The sequence below is a fragment of the Mustela lutreola genome, chromosome 8 (assembly GCF_030435805.1).
Source record: "Mustela lutreola isolate mMusLut2 chromosome 8, mMusLut2.pri, whole genome shotgun sequence".
Classification (NCBI taxonomy): Eukaryota; Metazoa; Chordata; class Mammalia; order Carnivora; family Mustelidae; genus Mustela; species Mustela lutreola.
Genome location: NC_081297.1, coordinates 149,805,380 through 149,832,188, shown reverse-complemented (window position 1 = coordinate 149,832,188; position 26,809 = coordinate 149,805,380). Strand labels below are relative to the sequence as shown.

The 26,809-nt window shown below is 64.5% G+C and overlaps 1 protein-coding gene and 1 long non-coding RNA gene across 5 annotated transcripts in view; one reads left to right on the top strand and one right to left on the bottom strand.

Moving 5' to 3' along the window:
- The window catches only part of TAFA5 (TAFA chemokine like family member 5), a 170,886-nt gene extending 144,866 nt beyond the window's left edge, over nucleotides 1-26,020 (bottom strand). Inside the window, exon 1 of the mRNA XM_059187304.1 lies at nucleotides 25,822-26,020. Within this exon, the coding sequence (XP_059043287.1) occupies nucleotides 25,822-25,933 (112 nt within the window). The 5' untranslated portion in view covers nucleotides 25,934-26,020. The remainder of the gene's footprint in view (nucleotides 1-25,821) is intronic.
- Nucleotides 26,021-26,266: 246 nt separating this feature from the next.
- LOC131839634 (uncharacterized) overlaps nucleotides 26,267-26,809 on the top strand; it is a 32,070-nt gene continuing 31,527 nt past the window's right edge. For all 4 annotated transcript variants that reach the window (XR_009357026.1, XR_009357024.1, XR_009357027.1 and 1 more), the window contains exon 1: nucleotides 26,267-26,499. This is a non-coding gene — a long non-coding RNA (uncharacterized LOC131839634). The remainder of the gene's footprint in view (nucleotides 26,500-26,809) is intronic.

Below are 26,809 nucleotides of genomic sequence, written 5' to 3'. Positions count from 1 at the left end.
GGGACCGGCCGTGGTCTACAGCCCCGATCTCGTCCCGTGAGGTCCCCTGGATGGGGACGTGGGCCACTGCCTCCCCCGAGCGCCACCATCCAGTTGCCCCGAGGCCACTCCTGACCCTGTGTCAGGTTGGGGGGATGAGTCTGGGGTGAAGCAGGCCCCAGGCAGCTCCAGCACACACTGTCAGAACGAGACAGACTCCGCGTCCAGACACCTCTGCTCCGGACCAAGTGCGGCGGCGCGGGGCCGGCGCCGTCCCCAGGCTGTCCCACCCGGCCAGCCTCCGTGACACTTGCCGGCTCTGGGCATCTTCCCGGTTGGCCCTGGGGGCTCTGGCCCTCTGAGGCCCCTCGGGCTCCTTCTGGTGTCCTGGGGCAGCCGCACCCTCCATGCCCTGGTGCCCAGGACGGGCCAGACACCTGCAAGTCCCAGCAGATCCACGGAGTCTCAGAGCCGCGGGGAGGCGTGTCCTGCTTCCCAGGCCCCCTGCATGCTCTGGCCTCACTGCCACAGGGTCCTTCCTGAGGGTGAAGGGCAGACGACCCGTGAACTCCCTGGTCTCCCATGCAGCGTGGACACGGAGCCCACGGCAGGAAGCCACGCGGGAAAGAGCCCGGACACTTCTGACCTCTAAGGGTCAGCTCGAGGTGGCCACCGCCAGCCTTCTTCTCAGGAGAGACCGAACTCCAGCCGACACGCCAGGGCTCATCAGCGCTGTTCCTCGTGGACAGGCAGACAGACACACACTCCCAGCGATCACGGCCTCGGCTGTAGGAGCTGCGACAGGCGGCGAGCCAGAGGGGCCTGCCCTGGCCTCCCTCCTGGCACGTCCACGCCCCCCTGCAGCTGGGGTTCCATTTCTGCAGCAAAGTCCCCTCCTGATGGGGGTCTCCCTCGGTCCTGCCATGAGCCCGCAGCCCCGGGTCGCTCCGGCTCCCCTCCTCGCCACGAGGGTGGACGGATGGTGCCCCTGGCCCCAACCGCCAGAAATCACCCGGCTGCGCTCCCCACAGACGCAGCACAGACCAGCCCGGCTGGCCGCAGCCCTATCTTCCCGCCGGACCCACCTTCTTGCCCCGCAGGCCGGGAGCCGCCGGAGCCGCGCGTCCTCCACCGTCTCAGTGCGCGGGTGACGGTCCCAGAAGCCCCCCCGTTGGAACAAGCACCGTGCACCGCGGACACTACGTCCGTCCTGCAAACAGTGCTTCGGGATTTCCTGGTGTTGATCCCCAGCTGGGTGACGACTCACCCTGGGTGACTGTCTTAGACTTTCCGTGTGCTGCGCCGGGGACAGACCACACAGTCAGAGCCGCGGGCCGGGATGGGACCCCTGAGACAGAAGTCGGTGGACGCAGAGCCGGGGTCAGGCGTGGGCAAGCTCGGGGCCGGAGCCTCCGCCCGTGGGGTCCAGGTCGTGACCTGCAGCCCCCACCCTCGCTCTCCGATGCTGCAAAATACACCGAACCCAGATCGGGGAGGAGGGTCCCCAGAGGCACTCATGTTACTGTTTTAAAGTGCTCAGATGCGCTGCTCAGAGCAGCCGTGCCGGGAGATAAAGCCAGAGGGCGACAATAGGGTGATAGTTGGCAAACTGGGCCCCGGGAAACCCATCCACGGCCCTTCCCACCACACCCTGTGCCCGCGCTCCTCCAGCCGCGGCAGGAAGAGTTCGTCAGGCAGCTGATTTCCAAAGAAAATTCCTTCAGAGGGGCACCCGGGGGGCTCAGTGGGTTAAGCCTCTGCCTTCGGCTCGGGTCATGATCTCAGGGTCCTGGGATCGAGCCCCGCATTGGGCTCTCTGCTCAGCGGGGAGCCTGCTTCGTCCTCTCTCTCTGCCTGCCTCTCTGCCTACTGTGATCTCTGTCTGCCAGATAAATAAATAAATAAATCTTAAAAAAAAGAAAAAGAAAAAGAAAACTCCTTCCAAGCGCACGGTCCCCCACAAACAGACACGTTTTGAACATAGTCGTGCCGCAACCCACCCACTGGGCTTCCCAGCAGTTGGCAAGGGAGCTGCGGCTCACAGCATGGGCAGGGTGGTGACCTGCCACACCCTGGCCCTCCCCTCACCTCCCTACACCCACCACCGGCCCGGCCAAGCCCCTGTCTTGAGACCCTCTCTGGCCCCGGCCTCAGGGACATTCTGGAGCCCAGAGTCTGCAAGCAATGGCAGGCCTGCCCTGATGGAAAATTCTAGATTGTAGCCTGTATACTGTCCTTCGAGATGTGTCCTGTCCACCTGTCGCTGCCTCTCCAAAGAGCTCTGTCCACCTTCTCTGGCTTGGCCTCCACACCTGCAGCCACTCCACAGCCCAGGGGAAGCCATGAGACAACCAAAAGGGGCGTTCCCTGTCCGCACTCCCCAAACCAAGTGAGGGGTGCACAGTCTGAGAAAGGGCGGGGGGGAGGTTCTGAGGGCCCAGGGCAGGGGCATGGACTTCCCTGAGGAGGAGCCTCAGAAGAAGCCCAGTGGCCTCGGCAAGCCTGGGCTCTGGGGCCCCCGCAGACAGAAGGACACATTAGCCTGTCCAGGGGGTGGTCAGAGAATTCTGCCACACTCCGTCTGAGCCCCCCGGGCTCTGTCCATCTCTGTGTTCTCGTCCAGACATGCTGCTGGCCTCTCCATTCATTGACGCCCCGCAAGTCACCCACCAGTCACTGTCCAGTCCCAGTACTGTATTTAGGCTAAGCCCTCAGCCCCAGCGGTGGGTGCACTGGCTCCAATGGCCCCTCCTTCCGACCGGGTTTCCTGCGCACCAGCCCAGAGCACCCACGGGGCCTGCTGGGATGGCCCTTTCCAGGTCTGGCGCACGGAGCTCAGCGGGGCATGGGGGCTCGCGGCACAGAGGCCTGCGGGCCACGGGCCGCTGGCTCAGGTCTCCCCCACACCGACCCCAAGGGCGGCGTGACTGCAGCCCAGAGTGGCCGTCCAAAGTGCCCCAGGCTCAGCCGGTTGCAAACCAGTTTCGTCCTCTCTCTTTGGAGGCCAAATGTCCGAGGTCTAGGGGCAGGGCTGGTACCTTTGGGGATGGCGGGAGAACCTGCCCCAGCCTCTAGCGTCTGTCCAAGACCCTTGGTGCCCGCCGGCCGGCAGGCGCACCCCTGCGCGCTCTGCCCCGCTCGTTGCCTGCCTTCTCCCTGCGCGTCTGAGGCTCCGCGCCCCTCTTCTCGCACACGGATCCCAGACGCAGAGCTTGGGCCTGCCTGCTCCCCCGTGGCGGCACCTTCGCTCACGACATCTGCAAGGACTTTCAAATCGGCCACGTTCTGAGGCCTGGCTGGACGTGGATTCTGAGGGGACACGGCGAGGTCCGGTAGAGGGAGGCTGCCTGCCCCGGCCTCCCTTCCAGCGAGGAGCCTGCGCACGCTGAGAGAGAGCCCAAGGACGGCTCCTCGGCTCCCAGACTGGAAGCGGGTCAGGCCGTCCACGCTGCGGATGGGGACCCCGAGGCCGCAGAGCCTCCGCTCTCACCGTGCGTGGGCCGAGCAGCTCCCGGGGGCCGCCTCTGCAGCCTGCCTCTCCCAGGACGGTCGGGCTGTGCTCGGCCCCCGGAACAGCCACCCCCGGAGACGCAGGCCCGAGTCAGGCCTTCCGCGCGGGTTTCTGGGGAGCGAGAGGAGCACGGCCCCTGCTTCACGGTTGCATAATAAATAGATTAGGGCGTTAGGCACCAGAGTTATTAAAAGTGAAAGATTCTCCAAGAGAAGGCGAGGGATTCTTGGAGCCTCTCTCCCCTACAAATATGTAATGAAATTTAAATTGAATCTGGTTTAAAATCATTTACCTTTTGACATCGTGTATCAGTACACTAAGCATCAGCTGAGAAAGCAAATAACCTTTCAAGCAGAATGAAAAATTACTCTGTCTCTTTTGATTTCATGTTAATTTTCAGATTTAAACTACCCTAGAGCTCTCTGCTTGGGGTCAGCCCCTAAGAGCCTGTTGATTGCGCAAGGTCCGCACTGTCCCCAGACCCCCTCCCGGCCAGCACCGCCGTCCCAGACCCGCCCTCCCAAGCTCCTCAATGACTCCCGGGGGAACAGGCCAGTGCGGGTAACGCGGGGACACGGGCCGCCGCGTGTCGCCGGGGAGGACGGCGGAGGCTCTGTCCCTCCCGTTGGGCCCCATCCCTCCTCCGGGCACAGACCTGCCTTCTGCGCAGTTGAGAGCAGCTCCCGGGGCAGGAGGTGAGAGCATCAGCCCGTCTCGGAGTCCGTGTCCACAGAGCGCTGTGGGGGACACAGACACGGAGCGCAGCCCCCGTGGTGTTACAATGTCCCTGGGGGTGGTTCCCTTCTGAGGGTGTACCAACCGGCCGTAACCACCAGGCCCGCCTACCTCGGAGGACACCGGGGCTCTAAGGGTCCCTTGTGGCATGTGGAAGGTGTGGCAGATGGGGAGGCGCCTGGAGCCCCTGCAGGATGAGGTCCTGGCGGTGATGACGCAGTAGGGTTGGGGGGGTCTGGGCTCAGTCCCTGTGTACAGCCCACTGAGGCCTCACACCCAGCCTTGGGGCTCAGCCTTCCGCTGCTCCCACCCCACAGGACACAGACCAGCAGACCGAGGCCCCAAGGGGCTGAGCAGCTCGTCTGGATCTCAGTCTCTCTGCACCCAGACAGGAGCAGGACCGACTTCAGGAAATCTATAAGAGTCGGCAGCCGGTGTCATCATCTAGGTGGCTTTGTCAGATACTCAGAGACCAGACACTTTTATTCCAGAGCAAATTGGACCCGCGCCCACATCCTCTAGCCCTGAGCGAGAGCCTTGCGTGAGAAGGCCTGAGTCCCCGGGCGCGCATGCGGCTGGGCAGACGGGACCTTGAAGGAACACAGCCAGGGGCCGGCAGAGGGGCTGGACTCCGGGGGCCTCCGTCAGTCCCCTGCTGGTGCAGAGACTGCAGTCCCGGGTGGGGGACCCCAGGCATGGACACACGGTGAGGCTCGAGCCCTGACGGGTCCTCAGCTTCCGGAGCCCTGTGCCCCGCAGACTCAGCACTGTCGCGGTCCCCGCAGCTTCAGAAAGCCGAGGCCTCCCGCCTGCCCCAGACCTCCCCGTGCAGAGGGAGCACCAGGGCTCCCCTCTGAGTCGCCGGCGCCGACATCGCACCCACTCCCAGGATCATCTCCGCTTCTCCGACTCTGCGGGACAGCAAGGCGACGGTGTGCTGACCCCGGACTAGCGGCCCCCAGAAAGAAGCGGGACGCTCTGCTGGGCCCGGGAGGGCTCCCCGGAATCATACTCAACTGCTGGATAAGCTTGTCCGGCCCCTTATGACCATGGCCGACTTCCAGAGAAGACGTGGAGCCTGGGCCCCTTTCGAGGCCTGCTGCTATTTCTTAATTAGCCAGAATACACAAAGGGCCTTTTCATGAGGACTGTCCCCTGTCCTGTCACATGTGAGCGTCACTGGGCTGGAAAACAGAGTGGGCTTTGCCAGGACTGCACCCCCACTGAGGCTGCCCAGAGATGCTGGGCGGCGGGAAGGAGGAAGGAAGGCCAGAGGGGGGGGGGGGAGGGAGCCTGGCCCCAGCGAGCCGCCGAGGCCTGGTCCCGGGGGCTCACGCCCTCTGGCCTCCCAGCTGCTGCCCCGTGAAGGGATCAGGTGTCCAGCCAGCAGACAGGGGCAGGGCGAGAGCTCCCACTAGGGTCTGCTGCTCTCCAGCCCGGGGCTGCTTTTCACCAGGACACAATTCGAGGCCTCCAGTGGCCCAAAGCCAAGTCCAGGGGCACAAACCCCGGATGTCTGCGTGCTGGACACACCGGCCTCCGGCATTCTGGGCGGAGTCTGGAGTTCACTCCTGCGCCGGCCGCCCCTCGAGCCCAGGTCCACGCACAGTCACACGGTTGGCCCTGACACAGCCGGGGAGGGGGCAGGAAGCGGGGCAGGGTGGGGGAAGCCACCTCCTGACAGGTCAGAGGAGAAGGTCGAGGCGCACAGATTCCATCCTTGGAACCCCAGGCCCAAGTGCAACCTCCCCAAGCCCAGGCTGCAGGCCAGAGCGGACGGACAGCAGCCTGTGGTGTGTCCCCAGCAGAACTATGTCCCGGGCTCTCTCCCGAGGTCAAGCACGCCTAGAAGCCGGGCAGTGGGGCCCCAGCCCAGCCTGGAGCAGAGCCACTCACTGTTTCCCTGCTCAGGCGAGGTGGGAAGAGCTCACGTCTGCTCGAGAGCCCAGACCTCCTGCGGGACATCCCTCTGCCCCATGCAGGGGGACCCTCGGCCTTTGCCGCAGGGACGGTGAGGCTGGGGGTTTCAGGGCAGCTGGAGGGAGAATGGACAGGGACTGCTTCATGGGCCCAGGACCTCCTGGGGGAGACGGAGACGGCTTTGAACTTGGCAGTCCGCGGCTGCCCCACACCGCCGGCGTGCCGACTGCCGACGGAGCGCGTGTTGCAGGAACGACAGACTCTGTCACATGAACCTCCACAAAGACACGAGCACGCACTCTTTGTTAAAGGCGGCCAGAGCGGTCAGACCCGGGGAAGGAGCAGGAGAGAGCATGCCAGGTTCGGAAAGCCCAGGACCAGGCGGCCTGCACTTCCCGTGGCCCCTGGCACCCTGCCTGCTCCCCACACAGGGTGCCCCGGGGAGTGGGGCCCATTTCTGCTGGCCGGGGCTGTAGCCCACAGCCCCCAGAAAGCGAAGCAGATGGGGTGTCCTTGAAGGACCTGTGCTGCCTCTGAGCCCAGTGTCCCCAGCCAGGGGCGCAGTGACACAGGGAACAAGGGAAGAGGGCTGACCCTGCAGAGCCACAGTCACAGCACGGTTGCTGTGGAGACGGCCCTGTGACAGTGCCCACCCCAGCCTGGGAGAAGTCCCAGGCTCCGATGCCAGCTGGGGGCCCGTCCCCACTCGACGGCGCTGAGGTCAGCCTCAGACATGGAACTCGCCCGAATCACACCTAAACCCGGGGCCCAAAGCCCCCGTGCCAGAGAGGGGACCGCGGGGGGCAGAGCTGGCACCACCAGGAAGGGGACGAGGAGAAGCCGTTAATACGTAGTTAAACGTTCTTGATCTCCACCAGCATATGCTGTTGCACCCAATTTTGATCAACTTAAATGTAAAAACGTCTCTGTGCCCCCACTCAGGTTTTACCGCCATCTGGTTTAATTAGTCCTCGGGTAGCATGCCGCCAAGTTAACGGCGGAGTGTTGCTGGGCCAATCAGAGAGCCGGCTGCCGCGTCCCAGCCCCTGGGTCTCCAGGATCCCCTGGCGGGGTAGGTCAAGGCCACGGGGACGTTGGGGGTGGCGGTGCACATGGCGGGGCAGGTCTGGGGGCTGGCGGGCACGGCAGGCGGGGCTGGGGAACGGCAAGACGGCTGCCCGGGCTGTTCCGGGCACGACGGGGCCTGGGCTTGGACCCTGGACCACAGGCGCCTGCCCGTAAAGCCTGAGGGAGATCTCCGGTGGCCCCGGATGGGGGGAGCAGCTGGGAATACCCACAGGACCCCCTGTCCAAAACCGGTCTCGCCGGGAAACCTCGGGATGACCCCCGTGGAGCCTGGGCCTCTGCTCACTCCTCCTTCAGACTGCAGACACGAGGGTTCTGCACGGGGATGGCACCGTGCAAACGGGGGACAGAGGTCCCCCCGGAAGGAGGAGGACCAGCGGGCCTGGGGAGGACGAGCTGCAGCAAGGCCCCCAGCGGGGTGGGGTTTGGGGTGGGCGACTCAGATGATGACCCTGACAGCCCAATGCCGGGAAAGGAGGAACAACCAAGGACAGAGAGCCCGTGAGGACAGGCAGGGGCAGGCGAGTGTCTGCGGAGAAGGCAGGGGGGCAGTCAGCGGGCCCCAGGGCAGGGTGGAAGTGCTGGGTCCTGGGGTCTCAGGCCAGGGCAGCAGGGCAGAGGGGAGCTGACAGCCAGGGCAGCAGGGCAGAGAGGAGCTGACAGCCAGGGCAGCAGGGCAGAGAGGAGCTGACAGCCTGGGGCAGGAAGCAGCCCCATCCACGCAGGCACCTGTCTAAACGTCCTTAATGGACGAGAGCCACACGCCCAGGGGGTTCTCCCTTTTGTCTAGTCTGCCAGGAAGCTCGGTTTGGGGAGCTCCAGAGAGCATGGACTGCTGACTCTTGTCGGGGACAGAGGGGAGGGGGCAGGCCCCGAGGACTCCCAGGCTGCCCAGCTCCGGAGCCACTGGAGAGACCCAGGGGAACCTCTCTACGTTGCCGCGTCCTCAGGAGGACAGCGGACCAGGACGGCAGCCACGGCACCAGGCCCCGCACTGTCCACGGGGAGAATGACGACCCCACACAGACGCGTGGAGACAGCCCACATTCAAAGGTCACCTGAAACTTATCCCCCAACTACCAAGATTAATTTATTAAGAGGTAATGGGTTTTCAGCGAATTTATTAATCAATTTGACAACGCCCGGGGATTGTAATATAAAAATAATCAGCTGGCCTCCTCACTGACGTGAGATGCCAAAAGGTGTCGCTTAATTTCCAGTGCCTACCGCCACCTCTCCAGATGTATTGTTACGTTAATTGAGATGAAAATTTTGCAATTTGGAACTTCAGAGGAACGTGTGTTCATTGCGTGTCCAGAGCTGGGACGTACGGGCAGTGCCTCCCCCCGACGCCAGGGTCAGCTCCGGCGGCACAGGGTCTCTAGGACGGAGACGTGCTCCCTGGAGATGGGCTGCCGCACACAAGCGTCGGGAGGCGGAAGGAGAGGTCCTCAGAAGCGGCGTCTTCCCTTGTCCCCGGCCCTGCTGGGCAGCCGTGGGTCCTCACCCACATGGACACCACCCAGGCCAGGCACGCCTCCTGTCTGCCCCAGCATCGCCAGGCAGGACGCCAGGGGGCAACCCTGGTGAATTTCAGGGGGTGTTAAAGTCACCTTGAAGGATGTCTGACAAAGCGAGAGACCCTGAGCCCCGGAAGGGAGCTCTTTCACGTGTGCAAGTAGACGGGCAGGACGGGGCACCCTCCTCTTCCTCAGGGGAGCCTTCGGCACGAGAAGCAGGTGGAGAGCAGAGCGTGGGGGCGGAACCCAGAGAGCTTCCTGGAGGAGAGGCCTTCCCCCGGCTCTCCCAGGGCGCAGAGAAGGGTCGCCTGATGGCTCCTCCCAAGTACAGCACTGCTCCGAAAGCGGCTCACGGTAGAAGCCCACTGCTCCCCTCTCTGATCTGAGACCCAACCAACCTCGCTAAACGGAGGTTTGCTCTTAAATTCCGTCTTAAAGCTATCATCACGACTGGTGATTTTGTTCTCAAACACAACAGTCACTGAACTCATACGAAAGACGCCTCTGGTGCCAGGGCTGTGGGAAGCCCGGGGCTCCGGGGGCTGCAGCGGGCCGTCCCAGCTCAAGCAGCCTCTGCCTGGGGCGCAGCCGGGCCCTCCCTGGGGCCCATCCGTGAAGCAGAGAGCTAGCACCGCCGTGTTCCTTGGAGCTGCCTGTCCCACCCCAGACACAGGCCTCGGCACATGGACCGAGCGAGGGCTCAGGGGCACCTCTGTGTGGCTCCCAGCACACGGGCCTGTCGCAGGATGGCACAGACACCCACGTCCGGACAGAGGGCTGTGCCAGGACAGCTGACGCTCCCGGTCCACATACAGGAAGGGCCAGCCCACCTCACGAAGCTGCGGGTGCACAACGCAGTGCCCTGCAGGCCTGGACATGGGCCCGGATCAGCCCTCATGGTCCCAGAGGAGCCCCCGATACCCCAAACGCTTCCTGCAGGGCCCCCAGCTCTCCTCCTGGCTGCTGGCTCCCCGAGGGCTCTCCTGCCTCTGCAGCGGTGACAGGACACCCTCGAAGGTTCTCACGAAGCCCCTGACCAGCACAGAGCTCATCCTGTGTTTGGAGCACCCACCCATCCGCTCCCCAGAGTGGACAGTCGGGACACGTGCCCTTGCTGAGGCCAGAGAAAACCCCAGAGAGTCCACCGGGAGCACCAAGGGGGAGTTACAAACTAGTGAACACCTTCCAGAATGTTCCTCAGGAATCTTCCGTCAAGAAACCAAGGACCTGGTTGACGCCATCATGTTGGGAGCACTTTCCAGGGTCTCCCCGGGCCTCGGGTCTCTCCTAGGCACTGGCCCCAGCTTGGCCCACACGGGTCTGGAGGACCGCCCAGGCCTTCCTCTCCCGCGTCCTTCTAGGAGCCCAACCGCCAGCCAAGCACCTGCCTGAGGGCCACACAGGTTCCTCACGGAGCCATCTGCCCCCCAGAACTTCTCGGGGCCCAACACGATGCTGGACCATGTGGGTAAGTCTCCCCAAGCCCCCGGATTCCCGCGGAATGAACGCTGGACACATCGCCCAGCCCTGCAATGACCACTGAGTCTGGTCGTCCCCGGCCAGGCACATCGATGAGGTCACCCGCTGTCAGCCTGCGCAGGGGTCACCCCGGCAGCCAAGGGTCCTCACCCGTCCACACGTGGAGGAGGTCAGAGTCCTTTAGTCATGTTTACCTGGACAGAGGTGCTGTCCCTAGGGGCAGTCTTCCTTCACCTCACTGCCTGGGAGGGCAGCCCTGGGCCCTGCTGGGTTGACAGGTGAGCAAGAGCCGGCTGGGGGCCTGTTCCAGGTCACTGCTGGTGCCTGGTCCCTCTTCACGACCGCCCCTGGCCAGACATCTCAAAGGCGGGGAGCTCAGCTGTGTGCTCAGGGTGTGTGCTCGGTCCGTGGGCAGACCGGCCGGTGGGGACAGTGGCCGTCCTCAGCCTGCACAGCTCTGCACCTGGGGTGTCAGAGGAGGCTCGGGCTGGGGCGTGGTGTGGGGGGCAGCCCGCCCTGGATCACTCCAGTGTAGACCCCTGGCCCCACCCTGCCCGGCGAGGGCTGGGAGGGGTCCCCCCACCACCCCCGCAACAGCTCCCGGGGTTCTGGGGCCCTCGTTGCAGAGACACACGTGGGGACACGGGGAAAGGCCAGGGCCCAGCCAAAGGCCCAGAAACAAACTCAGCGCATGCACTCTCGTCTCTGAGCCGTGAGAGTACAGACGGTTTTTATTTCCCTGGGCGTGATTTTTACCATTGTGTGTGTCGTGCAACAAATACCTATTTCGCCCTTAGAGGGGAAAAGAAGAGCCCCGTGATGTCACGCCTCAGAGAGCTCAGTCTATGCCATCTCCAGCCCAGGCGCTAGCGGGAGGGTGGCCACGAGGCTCCTGTCCTTGCACGCCAGCTCAGGCCCCCTCGGCCCCGGCCCAGGCCGCCCTCCCCAGGGCCGCAGTCTGGCGCAGTCCCGTCACCCTCGTGGGCGCTCCTCCAAGGCTCCCCTTGCAGCTCCCACAGGAGGTTAGGGATGGGGACCCGCGTTCCCAGGATGGACCCCTTCGAGACCCCACCTGCCCACGACCTCCTCACGCAGGCATGATAGGACAGGTCAGTTTACTGTCACGGCTTTAAAACAGCAGCGCGGGGCCATTATGCCTGACTCGGAGTTATCTGTAAAAGCCTCACGCGGAACACCAGGTCCTGGGCCGGGGTCTGGACACCAAGGGACCTCTGCCCCAGCCATGTCATCCCAGGGCCCCTGGTCTGATGGGGGAGGCAGGGGCCAGGAAAAACGGCCACAGCAGCTCAGGAGCTTGTGTACGAGCGCAGGACCAGCCCGAGGTGAGCCCCACCGCTGGGTTCCAGGTGGTGACAGTGTCCGGGCCCCACCGGCCCCTCTCACAGCAGGAGCAGGTGCTGGGTGTCCCCTCCCCCCACCCCACGCAAAGAGGGGGAGGCCGGGTGGGGTACCAGGGCTGTCAGATGGGTTCCCGGCATGGTCTGAGAACACGGAGACCCTCCTTCTACCTTCTGTCCATTTTTCAAAAATCATGATTCGATCGAAACTTGGAAACAGTAAAGATGGCATCTGGGAGGCATCTCCTCACTCATCGGGACGCACGAGTCAGGGAGGCGCCCAGCTCTCCCTCACAGGCTGGTCTGGGACGTCTGCCGCAGCCCTGGGCACGGGTCTCTCTCACCTGACCAGGCAGGGGACCCTGGACCGGGGTCCAGGTGGAACCATGTGACCCAGAAGGACAGTCAGAGGACCTGCTGCTGGCTGAGGAGGGGAGAAACCATTCCCGGGGCCAGCCTGCCTCTCACCACCACCCGGAGCCCAGCCCTGCCACAGAAACCCCTGCCTGGCAGAGCCGCAGCCGGCCGCCCAGAGTCCTCGAGCCAGAAACCCGGCCTGGGGACTCACGCTCCTGCCCCTCTGCCAACTGCCAGGGACCCCGGCCACGTCCCTCCCCTTCCCCAAGCCCCATCACCTGCAAAACAAAATGGCAGCATCGACCTCTGACGACGGTCATGAAGACTCCGGGGGAAAAGGACCGGGGGAGGGGGCGGGCCATGGTGCTTGCTCGAAGCAAGCCCACACAGCGAGGGGCGAAGGGACACACACCTTCCACCCGTGTCCCACGTGGACCCCGGGAGCCTGACTGCATGGACGAGCCCGGTGCCGGGCTCCCACGGTCGGGCCTCAGGTCCAGCCTCTGTCACCACCGCCCCGCGTGTAGGAACCGTCAGGAATCGGAGCGGTGGGAGGACCGCCTCCGCGACCCCGGAACAGAGCCCTGGAAGCGTGATTCTGAAACCAGGCCGGGCCCTGTGCACAAAGGGTGCATGAGGAGTCCCGGAGGGGAGACTCTGGGGCAGTCGGTCTCCGTCTGCGCTGCTGCTGGAACCAAGAGTCGTGGTGTTGACCACAAGGACCCCATGAGACTTGAAGGTGCTGTTTCCTCCTGCGCTTAGTGGCTCAGACGTCGCCAAAGGCCCTTCTACCCCACAGACAGTGACACCGGCTGGAGTTAGTCTTCCAAGTCAGGGTCAGACAGGGTGAGACCCTATCTCCACCCTAGCCCCTGGTCAGCTAAATCAGCATCAGAGCCTCATTCATACTCAAGTGTGAATGACTGACATCTGCAGTACATGTACGCGAGCACGCTCTGACCTAGCAGATGGAGAAAACAGACAACGGGAGAGACCTCAGGCCACACCTCTGTGAGGGTCACAGCCCAGTGTCAACCTACAACCCACAGCCCGTGGGCACGTGGGGTTTAAACCGCCTCCTGAGTGGAAATGAAAGGCTTTTCCTCGTGCACACATAGCAGGAAGGAGGCACAGACCCGCAGCCACCTCAGGTCCCAATGGTGGAGCCTTCTGGAGAGCTCGTGGGACCCCAGGCCAGCAAGAGCCCTCCCAGGACTCCCACGTCAGCTCTGGAACCTTCCGTGACGCATAGCTTGAGCCACAGTGAGAACACACTGAGCCAGCAGCCGCTCCAGTGGAAATCTGACCCGCAGAGGCTCTGGTGACCCCGGGTGAGGAGCCGCGCCCCGCCTGGTGGCACCAGCTCCTCCAGCCCGGTGGCCTGTCCCATGTCCAGCAGCCCCAAGAACTCTACGGTCCGTGGGGCTGTCTCAGGGGCGGGTGGGGAGGGGGCCTGAGGCTGAGTTCCATCTGCCCTGTCACTCTTTGCAGTGGTAGGAACCCCAGGACTAACGTCACAGAAAGATCCTTCTGCCGCCGGCGGTCTATTCACCTAGACCGAGGACATGATGGCACTTTCCACCTCTGACCCGCAGACATGCCGGGGCCCCGTCTCCTCCCCAGCCGCCCGGAGGCGCATCAGGGGACTCCTGTTCCCGTGCGCATCACCCCTTCTCTGCCTGGGCCCTGGGAGGCTCAGACGAGACACGGGACGGGTGTTCACCGCGTGCCGCAGCTGTCCCTGGCGTGACCGACTTCTGAGTCGGCCCGCGGGGGACAGTGGGAACCCCCCACCGGGCGCAGGTCCTTCCGGCCACAGGGAGGGGGAGCCGGGGCACCGCAACCTCAGAGCCCACGTGCCCCCCGCTCCCCCTCTGTGAGCGGACCTCACGGGGCCCCAGCCCCAAGGGGCAGGCTGTGCCGAGTTTCACCACCTCAGGTGTGGCCGGGTCCACCCCACGGAACATTCTAGCTCCCTCATCTGCCTCTCTGTTTCTCTGAGGCACCCCCTGCCCCATCACTGGCTCCAGGAATGGAGAGAGAAAACTGGGGCTCAGATTTGGGGGGCCACTTCCGGCTGTGAATAGGGTGAGGAGAGCTCCAGGCCTGGCCTGCGGAGTACAGGAAGCCTCTTGTCCGAGGGGTGCAGGTTCCCGCTCACGGCCCCGCGCCCTCCAGGCCACGCTGGGTGGTGCTGACGTGCTCAGTGGACAGAGGTCCCTCGTTTCGGGGGTCCTGGCCACTTCCCGGGTTCAACAGAGGGAAACCTTCTGACCTCCGAGACCGAGACCGTGAGGAGAACCTGTGAACTTCCATGACCTCAGCCTCCATGAGGCGGTGCACACCGTCTCCACGGCTCTCGGGGTCCGGGCTGGAGGCGGCCCACGGCCCCCTGCGGCTCAGTCCCGGTGTCACGTGTCCACCGCCTTCAGAAAACGCTTCTCCTGCCACGTCGGAACCCTGAGATAAGGACGGAAGCAAAGACCCAAACCCCGACTGATCGACAAATGTGTTTCTATTGAGAACAACAACAACGTGCTCATTTTGATGGCGGCGACGTCCCAGGGGCTCGAGATCTGTAAGGCAGCCACGGCCCGTGTCTCACAAAATCCAGACGGGCTGAGACAGACTCGAGAGGCCACGGGCCTCCCACCTGCGCGGCCCCAGGCGCTTTCCGAGCCAGGTCCCGCTCTTACCCTGGGGAGCTCCCGTCACGGCCGGGGGGCAGGAACCGGCGGAGGCTCGCCAACAAGCCCGCTCCCGGGGCTGGGTCTGGAGGATGTCGTGGGAGTCTGTGCAGCGTGGCTGGACGGGACAGCACGGTTCCCTGCACACCCCGCACCGGGCTGTGTCTCCATGACGCCAAGGACAGGTTCAATCAGACCCCATCGGTTCTCTAGCTGGGAGCTCAAGGTCGGGACGGGTCACCCCAGACAGAGCGTTGCTCCAGCCAGCGGATCCCTGCCCCTCGAGAGCAGCCAGTGACGAAAGGAAACACGATGAGAGCACGGAAGCCCACAGAAGGTCCCACGTGGCTCCCGTGGCCAGCGTGCCTCCCCCACTGCCACACAGCAGCTGAGGAACATAAATTAGCATCAATTAATTAACACGAGTCCTATACAAGCCGTTAATGGTATTTAGCTCTATCTGGGGATGCGCTATCAGGTAATGGATACTACAGGAGAAAAATAATTTAAAAACAGAGCCAAAGTGCTTTTCTGAAAGAGAGGCCACTCATGTGAGTCCGGCGGCATTTAGGCCGGCCTGCGGGGCATCAGCATTTTAACGGTGAAAAAAATCACAGGCTCTACAGGGCTGCTCCTCTACCCCTCAAAGGAACCCCAAAGCTTCGGGAAAGCGCACATCGACATTCTCAGCATTTGATCAGGCCAACCAAATCAGCTGCCGCAAAGACAGCACGCGTACTTTTCCCTGGCGTCGACGGGAGACCGTGGACCTCGGCGCATGGCCCTGAGCCACGTCGTGTGCTGCGGGGGGCCGAGCCAGGAGGACCCCCCGCCCTCCCCCATCCGGTGGGCTTTCAGAGCACATGAGAGCTCGGCCGCGGCCCAGCTGCTCCTGAACTGCAAGCAAACCCGCAGGAGACGGGGAAGGAGAGGCGAGAGGCCGGCCCTCCCGGCGGTCAGCAAGGGCACTGGAGCGCCCGCATGAGGCACGGACCCGCCCCTCTCCTCTGAAGTGCAAGACAGGAAGACAAGGGAGGCGGGGTTGGGTGGCATCCTCTGCGCAAAGGACCATCCCTAGAATTCAGAGCCCTGGCTACCCCACCCCCATCTCTGCGGAGCCGAGGTGACCCGCGGTCATCCTGTCCTGCAGAGGCCCACGAGGTGGCCAGCAGCATGGCTTCCACGGCCGAGCACGGGGGCCTTGGACCCAGCGCTGGAGCCGAGGGAAGACGGGCCAGGCTCACCCTCCTGCTCGCATCTGCTGCTCCAGGGCAGAGGACGGAGGCTCCCCAGGTTCCTCCCGCTCTGTCTGGGTTCCCGATGCCCTATCCAGGGCCATGACATCACCCCACCCCAGGGGCACCGCTCCCAGTGTGCGGGCCTAGGGACCGGTCAGGACCTGCTGGCCGCTGCTCGGGTGTGCCGGCTGCACGGCCTCCCAGCTCAGCAGCACCAGCTCACGTGTGCCTCCGATGAGAGGAAGGCATCGGCCTAGGCCCAGCAGAACCCCTGCACCTGCCACGCAAGTTTCCTGCCCCCGGATGCCTCTGCACCCCAAGGTGCGGAGTTTGCTCTCTCAGGGGCAAAACCCGGGGATCCGCAGAGCTCTGTCCTCTATGAAGCTGCCGTGTCCACCCGTACCCCACGTCGGCTGCCCCCGGCCTTGGGCCTCCCAAGCACCCTTCCCTGCAGAGATGTGTCTGGACCGGAGGGCACTCAGGAGGCGAGCAGAGCTGCCGGAGCCCTCCCCATGCGGCAGTATCTCCCAGCACACGGAGCCGCGGGAGCGCGCCTCAAGGGTGGTGCGTGTGAGCCCGCGTGCAGGAAGTGCTCAGAGAGCGGCCTGGTGACCGGGCCCGGCGTCTGCTCCCTGCTGCTGCAGAAGCCAGGCCCGGGCACAAGGGAGGCCACGCTGCCCCACGGCGCTGCTCCTGCCTTAGGGGTGAGCCCAGTCCTGCGGGGCGGGGAGGGAGAGCGCTGGGGTGAGGGGAAGAGCACCGCAGGCAGGGGTGCTGCAGGCTCACAACCTGCGGTCACCGCGGCAGGGACATCTGGCGGGTGAGGACAAGGACAGGGTGTGGCCTGCAGGGCCTGGCTGGCTGGCCTAGAGCTGGGAACTCTAGGTGGAGGCCACGGAGTCAGAGTGACAGGGAGCCCTGGGGAGGGAGCGCTGGCCACCGGTGGGACAGGACGGCGAGTCCAGACCTCCCGGGCTGAGCCCCGGCCGGGACCCCGCGCCCACGCCCCATTTCTCCTCCTCATTCTCCCCTTGCAGGGTGGACAGCAAACACGCCCGGCACCAGCCACCCCTTGGGCCGTCGTGCAGGGCCCAGCCGCACCTCCTGGCCTCCGCTCCCTGGTCTGCAAGGCGGCGAGCCCCGAGGCGACTCTGGCAGGTGGCGCTCTGTGATACGGGGGGACGTCAGCCAGAGCAGGGACTGCAGGAAAGTGGGACCCAGCTCCGGAGGAGCGTTACTACAAGCCACATCCCAGATGACTCACTTCTCAATTAGCCACCTCGTTCCAGGAAGAGCCTGGCATGCCAGCTTCGTGTCAGGGAACGTTGTGACAAGGGTTACCCTCCAGCTCAGCCAGGGCGGAGGTGGGCCCAGCGCTGGTGCCGCGGGCTCCCCTCCGCGTGGAGGGTCCCTGCACGTCCTGCGAGCTCGGGGGCAGCGGGTCATCGATGTGCAAGGAGCTCTCTCGGCGCGAGGTGACCCGAGCGGCCCAGCCCTTGCTTGAAAGCACACTAGAGCTGTTTGTCCAGCAGGGCTCTACTCCATCCCGTGAACCGCAGGTGAAGCCCCACGGGCCCTTCAGCCCACAGAGCTGAAGCAAAAAGCAAACAACTGTCCCCGTAACACGCTGATGGGGCCGAGGCGGGGCAGGGCCCAGGCGAGCCTGCCCTGTGGTCTTTGGCCTCCATGTCTGACTCCGCGTCCCAGGAGACTGGCCTCCGCTCTCACTGTGATAAATTCCTGGCCCGGCACAGCCACAAGCAGCATCAGTTCTGGGAGGGAAACTGAGGCCCCGAAGGGAAGCTATGGAACGTGTCTTTGCTGTTTGCCGACACGTCCGTGCCACAGCTGTGTGTACAAACAAGCACACAGCACAGAGGGTTGGGGCAGGGGGTGGGGCCGGCACGGGGCGAGGGGGGCCGCGGGTCACGCCAGCTCTACTCCCGATGGGCCACACTGTGGGTTCCGTCCTGCAGGTTGAGAACATGCTTAGGAACAGCCACATTTGACCTTTCCTTGTCTTACCAAACAGGGGTCTCCCAGATGGCTGACCGGGCAGGGGGCGGCCACAGGTTCAGCTCAGGACCACGCGGTCTAGGGGAACACAGGATATGCATGCTGGGTCTGGGGGCTGCAGGGAAGCCCGCGCAAGTGCGTGAGTGGGGGCTCGGGGGCTCCTCTGTGCCCACCCCTGGACAGTGGAGGACGAGGGCCGGGGGTTCATTTTCACCCTGGAAAGAAGGGAGGAAGAAGCTCGGAGGACGGCGCCGAACAAGTTGATGTCCTGAGTCTCACCGGGCATCCTGGGAGGGGGCGTCTGCCTGCTTCGCCCGACCTGCCCCCGTCTGCTGACCGCGGGCCCCACTCTCCCTGCAGAGGGCTCCTAGGGCCCAGCGACAAGGAAACAGGAAGGCCACACTGGCGCCCCACCAGGGCAGCAACCTCCGGCTTCCCCCAGAAGGACTGAAATTAAGGCATATCCAGGCAGCAAAGGTCCTGCCTACGAGGGAACTTTCTGGAGGGAAAGGCAAGATGAGACGGGTTCCACTGAGCTGTAGACAGAAGTCTCTGAATCCTGCCTGGGGACAGGCCGGCCCACAGGTCCGCGGGGTGATTCAGCAGATGGGTGGACGCGGCCTGCCCTGTCTCGGCGGGATGGGAGGTGTGCCCGCTGCCTGACACGGTGCCGTCCCCACCAGCAGCCCGGCTGCCTGCGGAGAAGCCACGAGGCACACACAGGCTGTGAGCGGCCGTGAACCCGGCGGTTCCCAGCTCCGGAAAACAGACGTGCGGGGAAGGTGCAGAGACACCTCCTGTCCTGGCAGACGGCCTCTCCGGCAGTGCGCGCCTGGCTGCAGAGGGCGGGAAGTGCGGCGAGCAGACAGCCAAGCCAGGCCGGTGCACCTGCCGGGGGTGCCGGGCCTGGACACCCTCACAGCCAGCAGCGCGGAGCCCCAGGCCACAGTCTTCCTGCAGACCCAGAGGTGCCCGCTGGGACCCAGGGCCGGAGCAGGGGTCCGGCCTGGAGGCCAGGGCCCAGGGACGCCGCCAGGCACCCCTCGAGCGCTGCGGGGACGCACCCGAGCCACAGGTGCCCGAGGAGGTGAGGGCGCCGGGCGCTGCATGTAGGAGCCCCGCGAAGGAGAGGGGTTGGGGGGTTCGGGGGTCGGGAGGTGGGGGGGGTCCCGGGGGTCAGGGGTCATGGGGGTCAGGGGGTCAGGGGAAGCCTCCGGAAGCCGGCGGCCGGCAATGGTGCTTCACAAGGCGGAGCTCTGCGCCGGGGTTCCACGGCCTCCCTCTCCGCCACCCGGTGGAAATCCTTTGATCACTTCTGACACCGAAGCAACAGGTCCTGGGGATCCAGCCAGCCCTTTCTCAGACAGCTCAGCCCCGCCCCCGCCCCCGGCCCCGCCCCGCCCCAGCCCCCGGCCTTCAGCTCCGCCCAGCACCTCGGCCCTGCCCCTGCCCCTGGCATTTGGCCTCGCCCCCAGGGCTGCAGGCCTGGGTCTGCCCAGGCAGCCCACGCAGTTCAGGGTGACCGGATCAATGAGTGTTTCCCCCAGAATCAATCTCCTAGTGGTGCTGCCCTGGAGAGGGGGGTGAGGCAGTGTGTTCAGGGGCGGCTTCCTGGAGGAGGAGGCTCTCTGCCACCAGGGCCAGTCCCAGCCCTGGTCCAGCTCCTGGCTGCCGGCTGCGTTCAGCACCGCTGCAGGGTGTTACACTGTGTGAAGGGACGCGCCAGGCCGTGAACTTGGCCGTGAACTGGATGGACAGCTGTGCAGGCGAGAACAGGCGCGCACACACACACACACACACACACACCCCAGGAGGGGAGGCCCCATGGCAGAGGCCTCGCAGCTGGACTCTGCCAGGCCAGAACACGGGGATGGAGAGTCTCAGCATGCAGGGAAGGTCCAACCTTGGGAGGCCCGGAGTGACCTGAGCAGGGGCAAGTGCTCACGGAAGGGCAGGAGAGGGGGTGCAGAGCTTAAACGCAACGGGGAACCGCAGGTGGGGTCCCAGGGCGGCCAGGCCGAGCTGCGGACAATGCTGATGTGTCCGGGGTGGGGGTTCTGGGGTCACGGCAGTGAAGGCAGACCTGGAGGACAGCAAGATGCACTTCAGAGAACAACTGGACACACGGCCTAGGGTCAGGGACCGCCGACGCAGAGGCCTGCTCAAGGCCGGGAAAGAGAAGCCCGCGGGGTAGAAAAGGGATTCGGGACCAGACCCTGGGCAGCTGCCCGCCACCCCTGACAGGCTCCTCCCATTCCAAGGCTGGGACTGGACACAACCAGAGGGGGTGGTGGTCACACCACGATGGTGTGCTGGCTCAGGCTGCCTGTCCCCCACTCCGCCACCTCTGCCTCGTGCTGGCCGTCCAGCCCCCACTGGAATGCCAGCCCAGGGGGCCACCAGCATGGCTGCCTCTCCTTCCCAGGAGCCCTAATTCCTAGTTGCCTGAATCCACTGCAGACCGAGTCTCCCGCCTTCCACAGATGCCAGGGGCCGGCCATCGGCCTCTCCTGCTCACTCAGCAGACACAGATGGAGAGCCAGTGCCGAGGCAGGGACCCCCGGGGGCCGTCCCTCCACAGGGGAGGCTGGTCCACAGCAGGAGCCCACCAGCGACGGGAGGCCGCAGCCCTGGGAGATGAGAGCTCTCTCCCAGGGAGACTCTCGCTACACGGCCACTGTCCCACCAGGCCCAGGCCGCCATCCTCCAGGAGGCTGCCAGTGTGGAGCGGGGCCAGGGCCTCCCCAGAGCCGCGGGGAGCAGGCGGCGTTCCGGAGGAGTCCTGCTCGCCGAGCTGCAGACAGAGGTGCTTGCACACTCGATCCTGGCAGCCATTTTAGTAAGTGCTGGTTACAAAGCCTCCCGAGCTCTCCGCCACACTTGCCGGGGTGGACAGAACGGTCGCCCCCACCTGCAGCCCGCTGCTCGGCATTTCTGGAAAGCCCAGTTGTCCAGCCGGCCTGAGCTGCCCGCCCCGAGTCTCAGTTCGCAGTCCTGGACCTGCTCTGTAAAGCTGTGACCAGAGTTGAGAAGGCAGCACCCCACCCCCAGGAGCGGCCTCCATGGGGCCTTGGGGGGCTTCCCATCCCGAGGGATGCCCTGTAGGAGCCACCGGGCTCTGGGGAACTCTGGCGCCCCAAACCCCAGCTCCCAGGGTCCGTGTATGGGAGCAAGGCAACACTTAGATAGGGACACCAGCAGATTCTGTTAGCCTTGTGACAGCCAGGGACACCCCCCACACCAAAGAAAGGACAACTGGCAGGTCCCCAGGCCCTCGGCCTCCCTGCGGCTCCCTCTCCCATCGCCCGTCCCCCCAGGAGCCGGAGACCTCAATCCCAGTCCGGGCCCTCCTCGTCAACCTCGTCCCCATCCCTCGGCCGTCACCCGCGGCACTCTGGGTGACAGGTGGCATTCTGTGGAGGTCATTAACTCCTGAGCACCACATTTTAATGCAGAAAGGAGCCCTTCTCATTCGGCGCAGCTGTGAAGCTATATAAAGAAATGGGGATTTTAATGTTTTGCTTTTCTTCCCTTTTCTAGTGCCACATTATCATAACATTTCCCTATAATTACGCCCATAAAAGTCACCTGAAAATACTTTATGCCACAAAAGTTGATCTACACACGTCATTCCCTGGATGTCGAGTGGCGAGTCCCGACCAAGATCTTCGAGGTGGGATTTAGCCGGGAGCCCCGAGCCGAGCAGACCCGGCAAGCCCACGGCGGGACGCAGCCCCCTTTTGGGGATCCGCTGTCCTCTGTCCTCACCGGCAAGAGAGATGCTGGAGACACTCCGGGAAGGACTAAGCAGGGCTGCCTGCTCCCCGCCGCTGTTCCCCAGCACCCTTCCCCGGGGGGCCTGTGCTCAGGAGGACACTTCCTTGGGCATCCCCTTACCTCGCTGATGCCTGGGCATCCGGCTCAGCTCGTATAAACCCCACAAGCAGAGGCGACTTATCTTTAGGAAGCTGAAAGAAACCAACGCCACAGCCTCTCCAGCCAGGAATTCATCAAATAAAAACACACAGGAGAAAAGAAAGGGGGAAAAAAAAACCAAAAAACAAGAAACCCAAAGAGCCCGAGATGAGAAAGAACCCTCTGAATGGCATCACTTCATTAAGCCCAGTATTTCCGAATTCACCTCTCCAAGAACTCCAGAAATAAAATCTGAACAGCGGGAAAGTAGCACATTCTAATCTCTCCTAACTACGCAATAAATTGTATTTATAAAGAAAATGCGACAGTACAGAGCCCACGCTCGGTTAGTGTCCTAATGGATTAAAAACAATTCAGAAGTCGGTAACTTCTCATCGTCGTAGCTGAGGACATGAGATTTAACTCAAAGCTACGAGTCAGTTTTGATGGGATCCACGGGGGGGATAAAATAATTCCACGTCAGCAATATTTGCACGCCGGACCTGTCCGCCAAGCCAAGCCGTTCCCTGTGGGGACAGCACAGAGCTTCTCCCCTCGGACTAAATACCGCACACAAATGTCCAAGTCAAGGCTTGGACACGACCCCTCACTAGCTCCTCCTGTTCCCCATCCCCCTCGCTGGCCGGTGCTGTAAGGCAGCGCGGAAAGATGACCACGTCCTCCGCGACGGGCACCCCAACACAGTCACGCCCCCCCAGGAACCCGGCCGGCGGTGCCAGCTTCGGAGAACCACATCCACCCTAGCCAAGCCCTCCGCTCCAGATCGGCCAGGGGGCCAACGGCACACATGGCTCCTTCTAAGACACAAAGAAAGAGGAAGGACTTCCAACTTTCTCCCCCAAGCTCAGGACCCCGGAGCCAGCCCTGCCGCCAACAGGACGTCCACAGGCCACTGAGTGTGCGGCTTGGGGACGGCCGCCAAGGACCCCCTTCCTCTTTCCGCTCTTCCTGGCAATTGCTCCCCAATGGGAGAAAAATAACAAGACCGTGTCACTATAGCAACTAACCTAGTTGGTGGGCTGCAGGTCTCTCTCCGGCCGGAGGGTGGAGCCCAGCTCCTTAACTAGGAGCCGCCGCCGCCGCCGCGGGGTCCCCGCACCACATCCCCGCACGGAAAACCAGGCCAGAAAATCACCCAGTTTCCCTCACGCCGCGCCTGAAAGTGCACACCTTGTGTGCTGCGGAGAAATTCTCAGATTTAATAGGGAGGATAATTGAATTCTATACGATGCTTATCAGTTTCCCTAATTAATATGATCCAAATATATCTGCTTCATAACACAGAGACATTTTGGGTAATAAAAATCCTGACTGATAACAAAAACAATTTACAAACAAGGATGCTAACGGTTCTTTCATCCCAGATATACTGGAGAAGAGCATGGAAATCATAAGAACTGTTTCATTTGCATTTTACTTGCTTTATCAATTCTAAAAAAAAAAAAAATGCTTTTTTTTTCCCTGCAGGACTGCCGTTCCACGCTATAAATTATTATGTCTATTTTTTTTTTTTTTTTTTTTTTTTTTTTAAAGATTTTATTTATTTATTTGACAGAGAGAGATCACAAGTAGGCAGAGACACAGGCAGAGAGAGAGAGAGGAGGAAGCAGGCTCCCTGCTGAGCAGAGAGCCCGATGCGGGACTCGATCCCAGGACCCTGAGATCATGACCTGAGCCGAAGGCAGCGGCTTAACCCACTGAGCCACCCAGGCGCCCTATTATGTCTATTTTGTATTTTAGTAAAATGTTTTAATTTCTCCAAGTGCATTTCCGGTGAAATGGGGTGTGTCCGTAAACGTCTTATCTTACTGTCAATTATTCCATTACATGGAAACAGCAACAACCATGAAAATGTGGTTAACCCAAGCTTTCATTATTAATGATTTCTGCCCTTCCGAATAAGACATTTTACCAAATGTCCTTGTCCTGCTGGAAGATTTGTTTCCAGAACACCAGGGAGGCTGCTAAGGGCGGGCTGAGCGTGTGGGTGGGGATCTCGGGTTCCACGGTGTGTCTGGGCGGCGGGCTGCAGCCGGGCTGTTCTCTGACCCCGGCCTGGGGCGGGCAGCAGTCCTGGGACGGGAGGGGCGGGGTGACGTGCAGGTGCAGGTGTGGGGTGTGCAGTGGGCAGCGGCCGGGGACACTGACAAGGTGGGAGCCGGGGAGGCCCCGGCTGGCAGTGGGGGTGTGGCGTGTGCAAACCACCGCCAAGGCGTCCTACACTTAACCGTCCGTGGTTGCTCTTTTTCTCACCTGAAGCGCCGCCGCTCCCCTGCCCAGGTGCTGTCCTGAGTTCTCCCCTGGGACCCATGGACCCTGTCACCAGAGCCAGCCGAGGACAGCAGCCCCAGGGGAGGCCCAGGGAGCTAGTCCCCTTCCTAACACTGATGGATGCGAACCCTGCTGCCCCCACGCCACCAGGAAGAGCATTCACATGGCCCCCCGTTGGTCCTGGGACTTTCTCTCTCACCAGCTCTTTGCACATCACCAAGGAGCCCTGCGAATGCCCCTGGAGGGCCGAGATGGCCGCGAGGAGCCAGGGGACCCTTGCGACCATAGCTCCAAGCCCCAGCTCCGGCCCCCCCCAGAGGGCAGCCGAGTGCTGGCGGTTCGCGCTGGGCAGCTCTGTCACGACCCCGCTGGGGGCCTTCCCGCCTGGCGCCCCCTCCCCGCGCGGGGCGCCAGCCGTTGCCTGCGATTGTGGGCGATGCACAACGGGGTGGAAGAAGTAGGGCCCTGCCTGCTCGGGCACCGGTGTCCTCGCGGCTCCGGCGGGCTGGGCCGTCCCAGGACTCGGAGACCGCGCCGCGCCCGGGGCTCCGTGGTCCGCTGTGGTCTCGTTGGGGGCAGCGGAGGGCTCGGACTGCCCGCGGGAGGCCGGGACTTGGAGGTGGTGGCGCGGGAGCCAGGCGCGGCGCTGGCCTCTTTTTTTTTTTTTTTTTTTTTTTTAAGAATCCATATTTTTCCATCACCTCCCGCGCCCATGGCAGTTCTCCATGACAGGTGTTCCTCAGCGCCCGTCCCCTCCTCCCGCTCCGAAGGGAAGGGACCGGAGCCCGTGCCAGGCGGCCGGCCGGGGAGCCGAGCAGCCCGCGCCATCCCGGCCCCCGAGCCGGTGCCCAGGACGCTGGCCACTCCCCGTCACCCTGGCGGGCTGCGAGCGTGCGCCGGGCGCCCTGACCACCCGCCCCCACCGCGGCCCGGGGCTGCGCCCGGGACTGCGACCCCCCACCCCCACCCAGCCCACCCCCGGCCGCTGACCCCGGCCGCCCCGGAGTCTGTCCCCGTCGCCGGTCCCCCGCACCCAGCCGGCCCCGAGCCCGCGGCCCCGCGCCAGACCAGCTGGGGCAGCGGCTCGGAGCCCCGGACCGACTCCAGAAATGCCCGCGGCGGCGGCGGCGGCGGCCCCTCCACGCACCCCACCCCTCACTTCTCTTTTTTAAGGACGCGCCTGGCGAGTCGGCTTCCCCGGCAGGCGAGGCTCCAGCCGCGCGCCCGAGCCCGAGCCCCGCTCCCGCCGGGGACACCCCGCTCCCGACCCGGCCGCCGCGTCGCCCCCCGTCCCCCGCGGGAGTGTCGCGGGCGGAGGGCGCCGGGCAGGGCGCTCCGCCGACATCCCCCGCGGTGCGGCCCGCCGGCCCCGCACCTGCCGCCGCCTCCGGAGCGCGCGGCTCGGCTCGGCCTGGGCCGGGAGCGGCGGCCGCACACCGGGCAGCCCCGGGCATCGCCGCGCCACCCGGGGCCTGGCGCCCGGGCCCTGCCCCCGAGTCGGGGCGGGAGGCTCGGCGGCGGCGCCCGCTTCCGAAGTGCCCGGGCGGCCCCGCTCCCTCCTGGCCCAGCGGGGAGCGGCGGGACCCGGGGACCGCGCGCCGCGAGCCGGCAACTCCGCACCGACTCCTGGCGGCCGCCGGGGCCGGGGCCGGGGCCGGGCCGGGGCGGGGGAGGGCCCGGGGGCCGGGGCCGGAGGGCCGTGCGGGGGCCCGGCCGCGCGGTACTCACTGCAGTAGGCGATGAGCAGGCTGGCCAGGATCATGAACGCCCAAAAAGTTGAGGACATGCTGGGCAGGGCGGTCGCATCTTGCCGGCTGCCGGTCCTGGGCGATGGCGCCATTGAAGCCGCGGCGCCCGCGCGGGGGGCAGCAGCGCGTCTCAGCAGCCGGCCCTGCCCGCGCCCCCGCGCCGGCCTCCACGTGCGGGCCCCGCGCGCGCCATCCTCCGCCGCCGCCGCCACCGCCGCCGCGCCCGGGCTCCGGCCCACTGCGCCCCGCGCCGGCCCGCCCCGCGCCGCGCCCGCGCCCGCGCCCGCGCCCGCGCCCGCGCCCGCGCCCGCCGAGCCCGGGGACGCCGGCCCCGCGGCTCTGGGCGTCGCTGCGCGCCCGGGCTTGGCGCGCCCGGCCACCAATGGGAGGGGCGCGCCCGGTGCGCGCGCCCGACGCCGCGGGGTCCCGGCGCGGTCCCTGGGACTGGCGGGGGAGGCAGGCCGAGGGGACGCCGCGCCCAAGCCGCGCCTCTGGATGGCGACAGAGACGGCCGGGCGCGCCCGCTGCCTGGGCACCACGCGGGGAGGACAGGCCTGGCCAGCGCGAAGTTTGTGGACTTGGGCTGTGTGGCCCGTGGGCCCCACGAGCCCCGACTCCTTTCCGCAGAGGCCTGCGACGCCGGGTCCCAGAGTTTACTGTGAGTACAGGGTGCTTCGGGCCTTTTTCCCAGATGCGCCCTTCACCGCTGTTCTGGGTCGTGCGTGCGCTGGTGTCTGGAACCCACAAAGAGCGCAGTCTCAGAGCCCTGCAGAGTCAGCTGAGGTCAGCGCCCGAGGGCTCCTGGTCTCCCTAGCTCGAGCACTGCCAGGCAGGGACACAAGCCCCTCCCGAGCATCCTCCTTGTCCTCCATGGGGCGCCTTGCCCTTTGCGCCCTGCCCAGGAACTTGGCGAGCTGTGTCCTTGCCCCTCCCCTACCAGGCCCCAGTCTCGGGTCTCCCAACTCCCA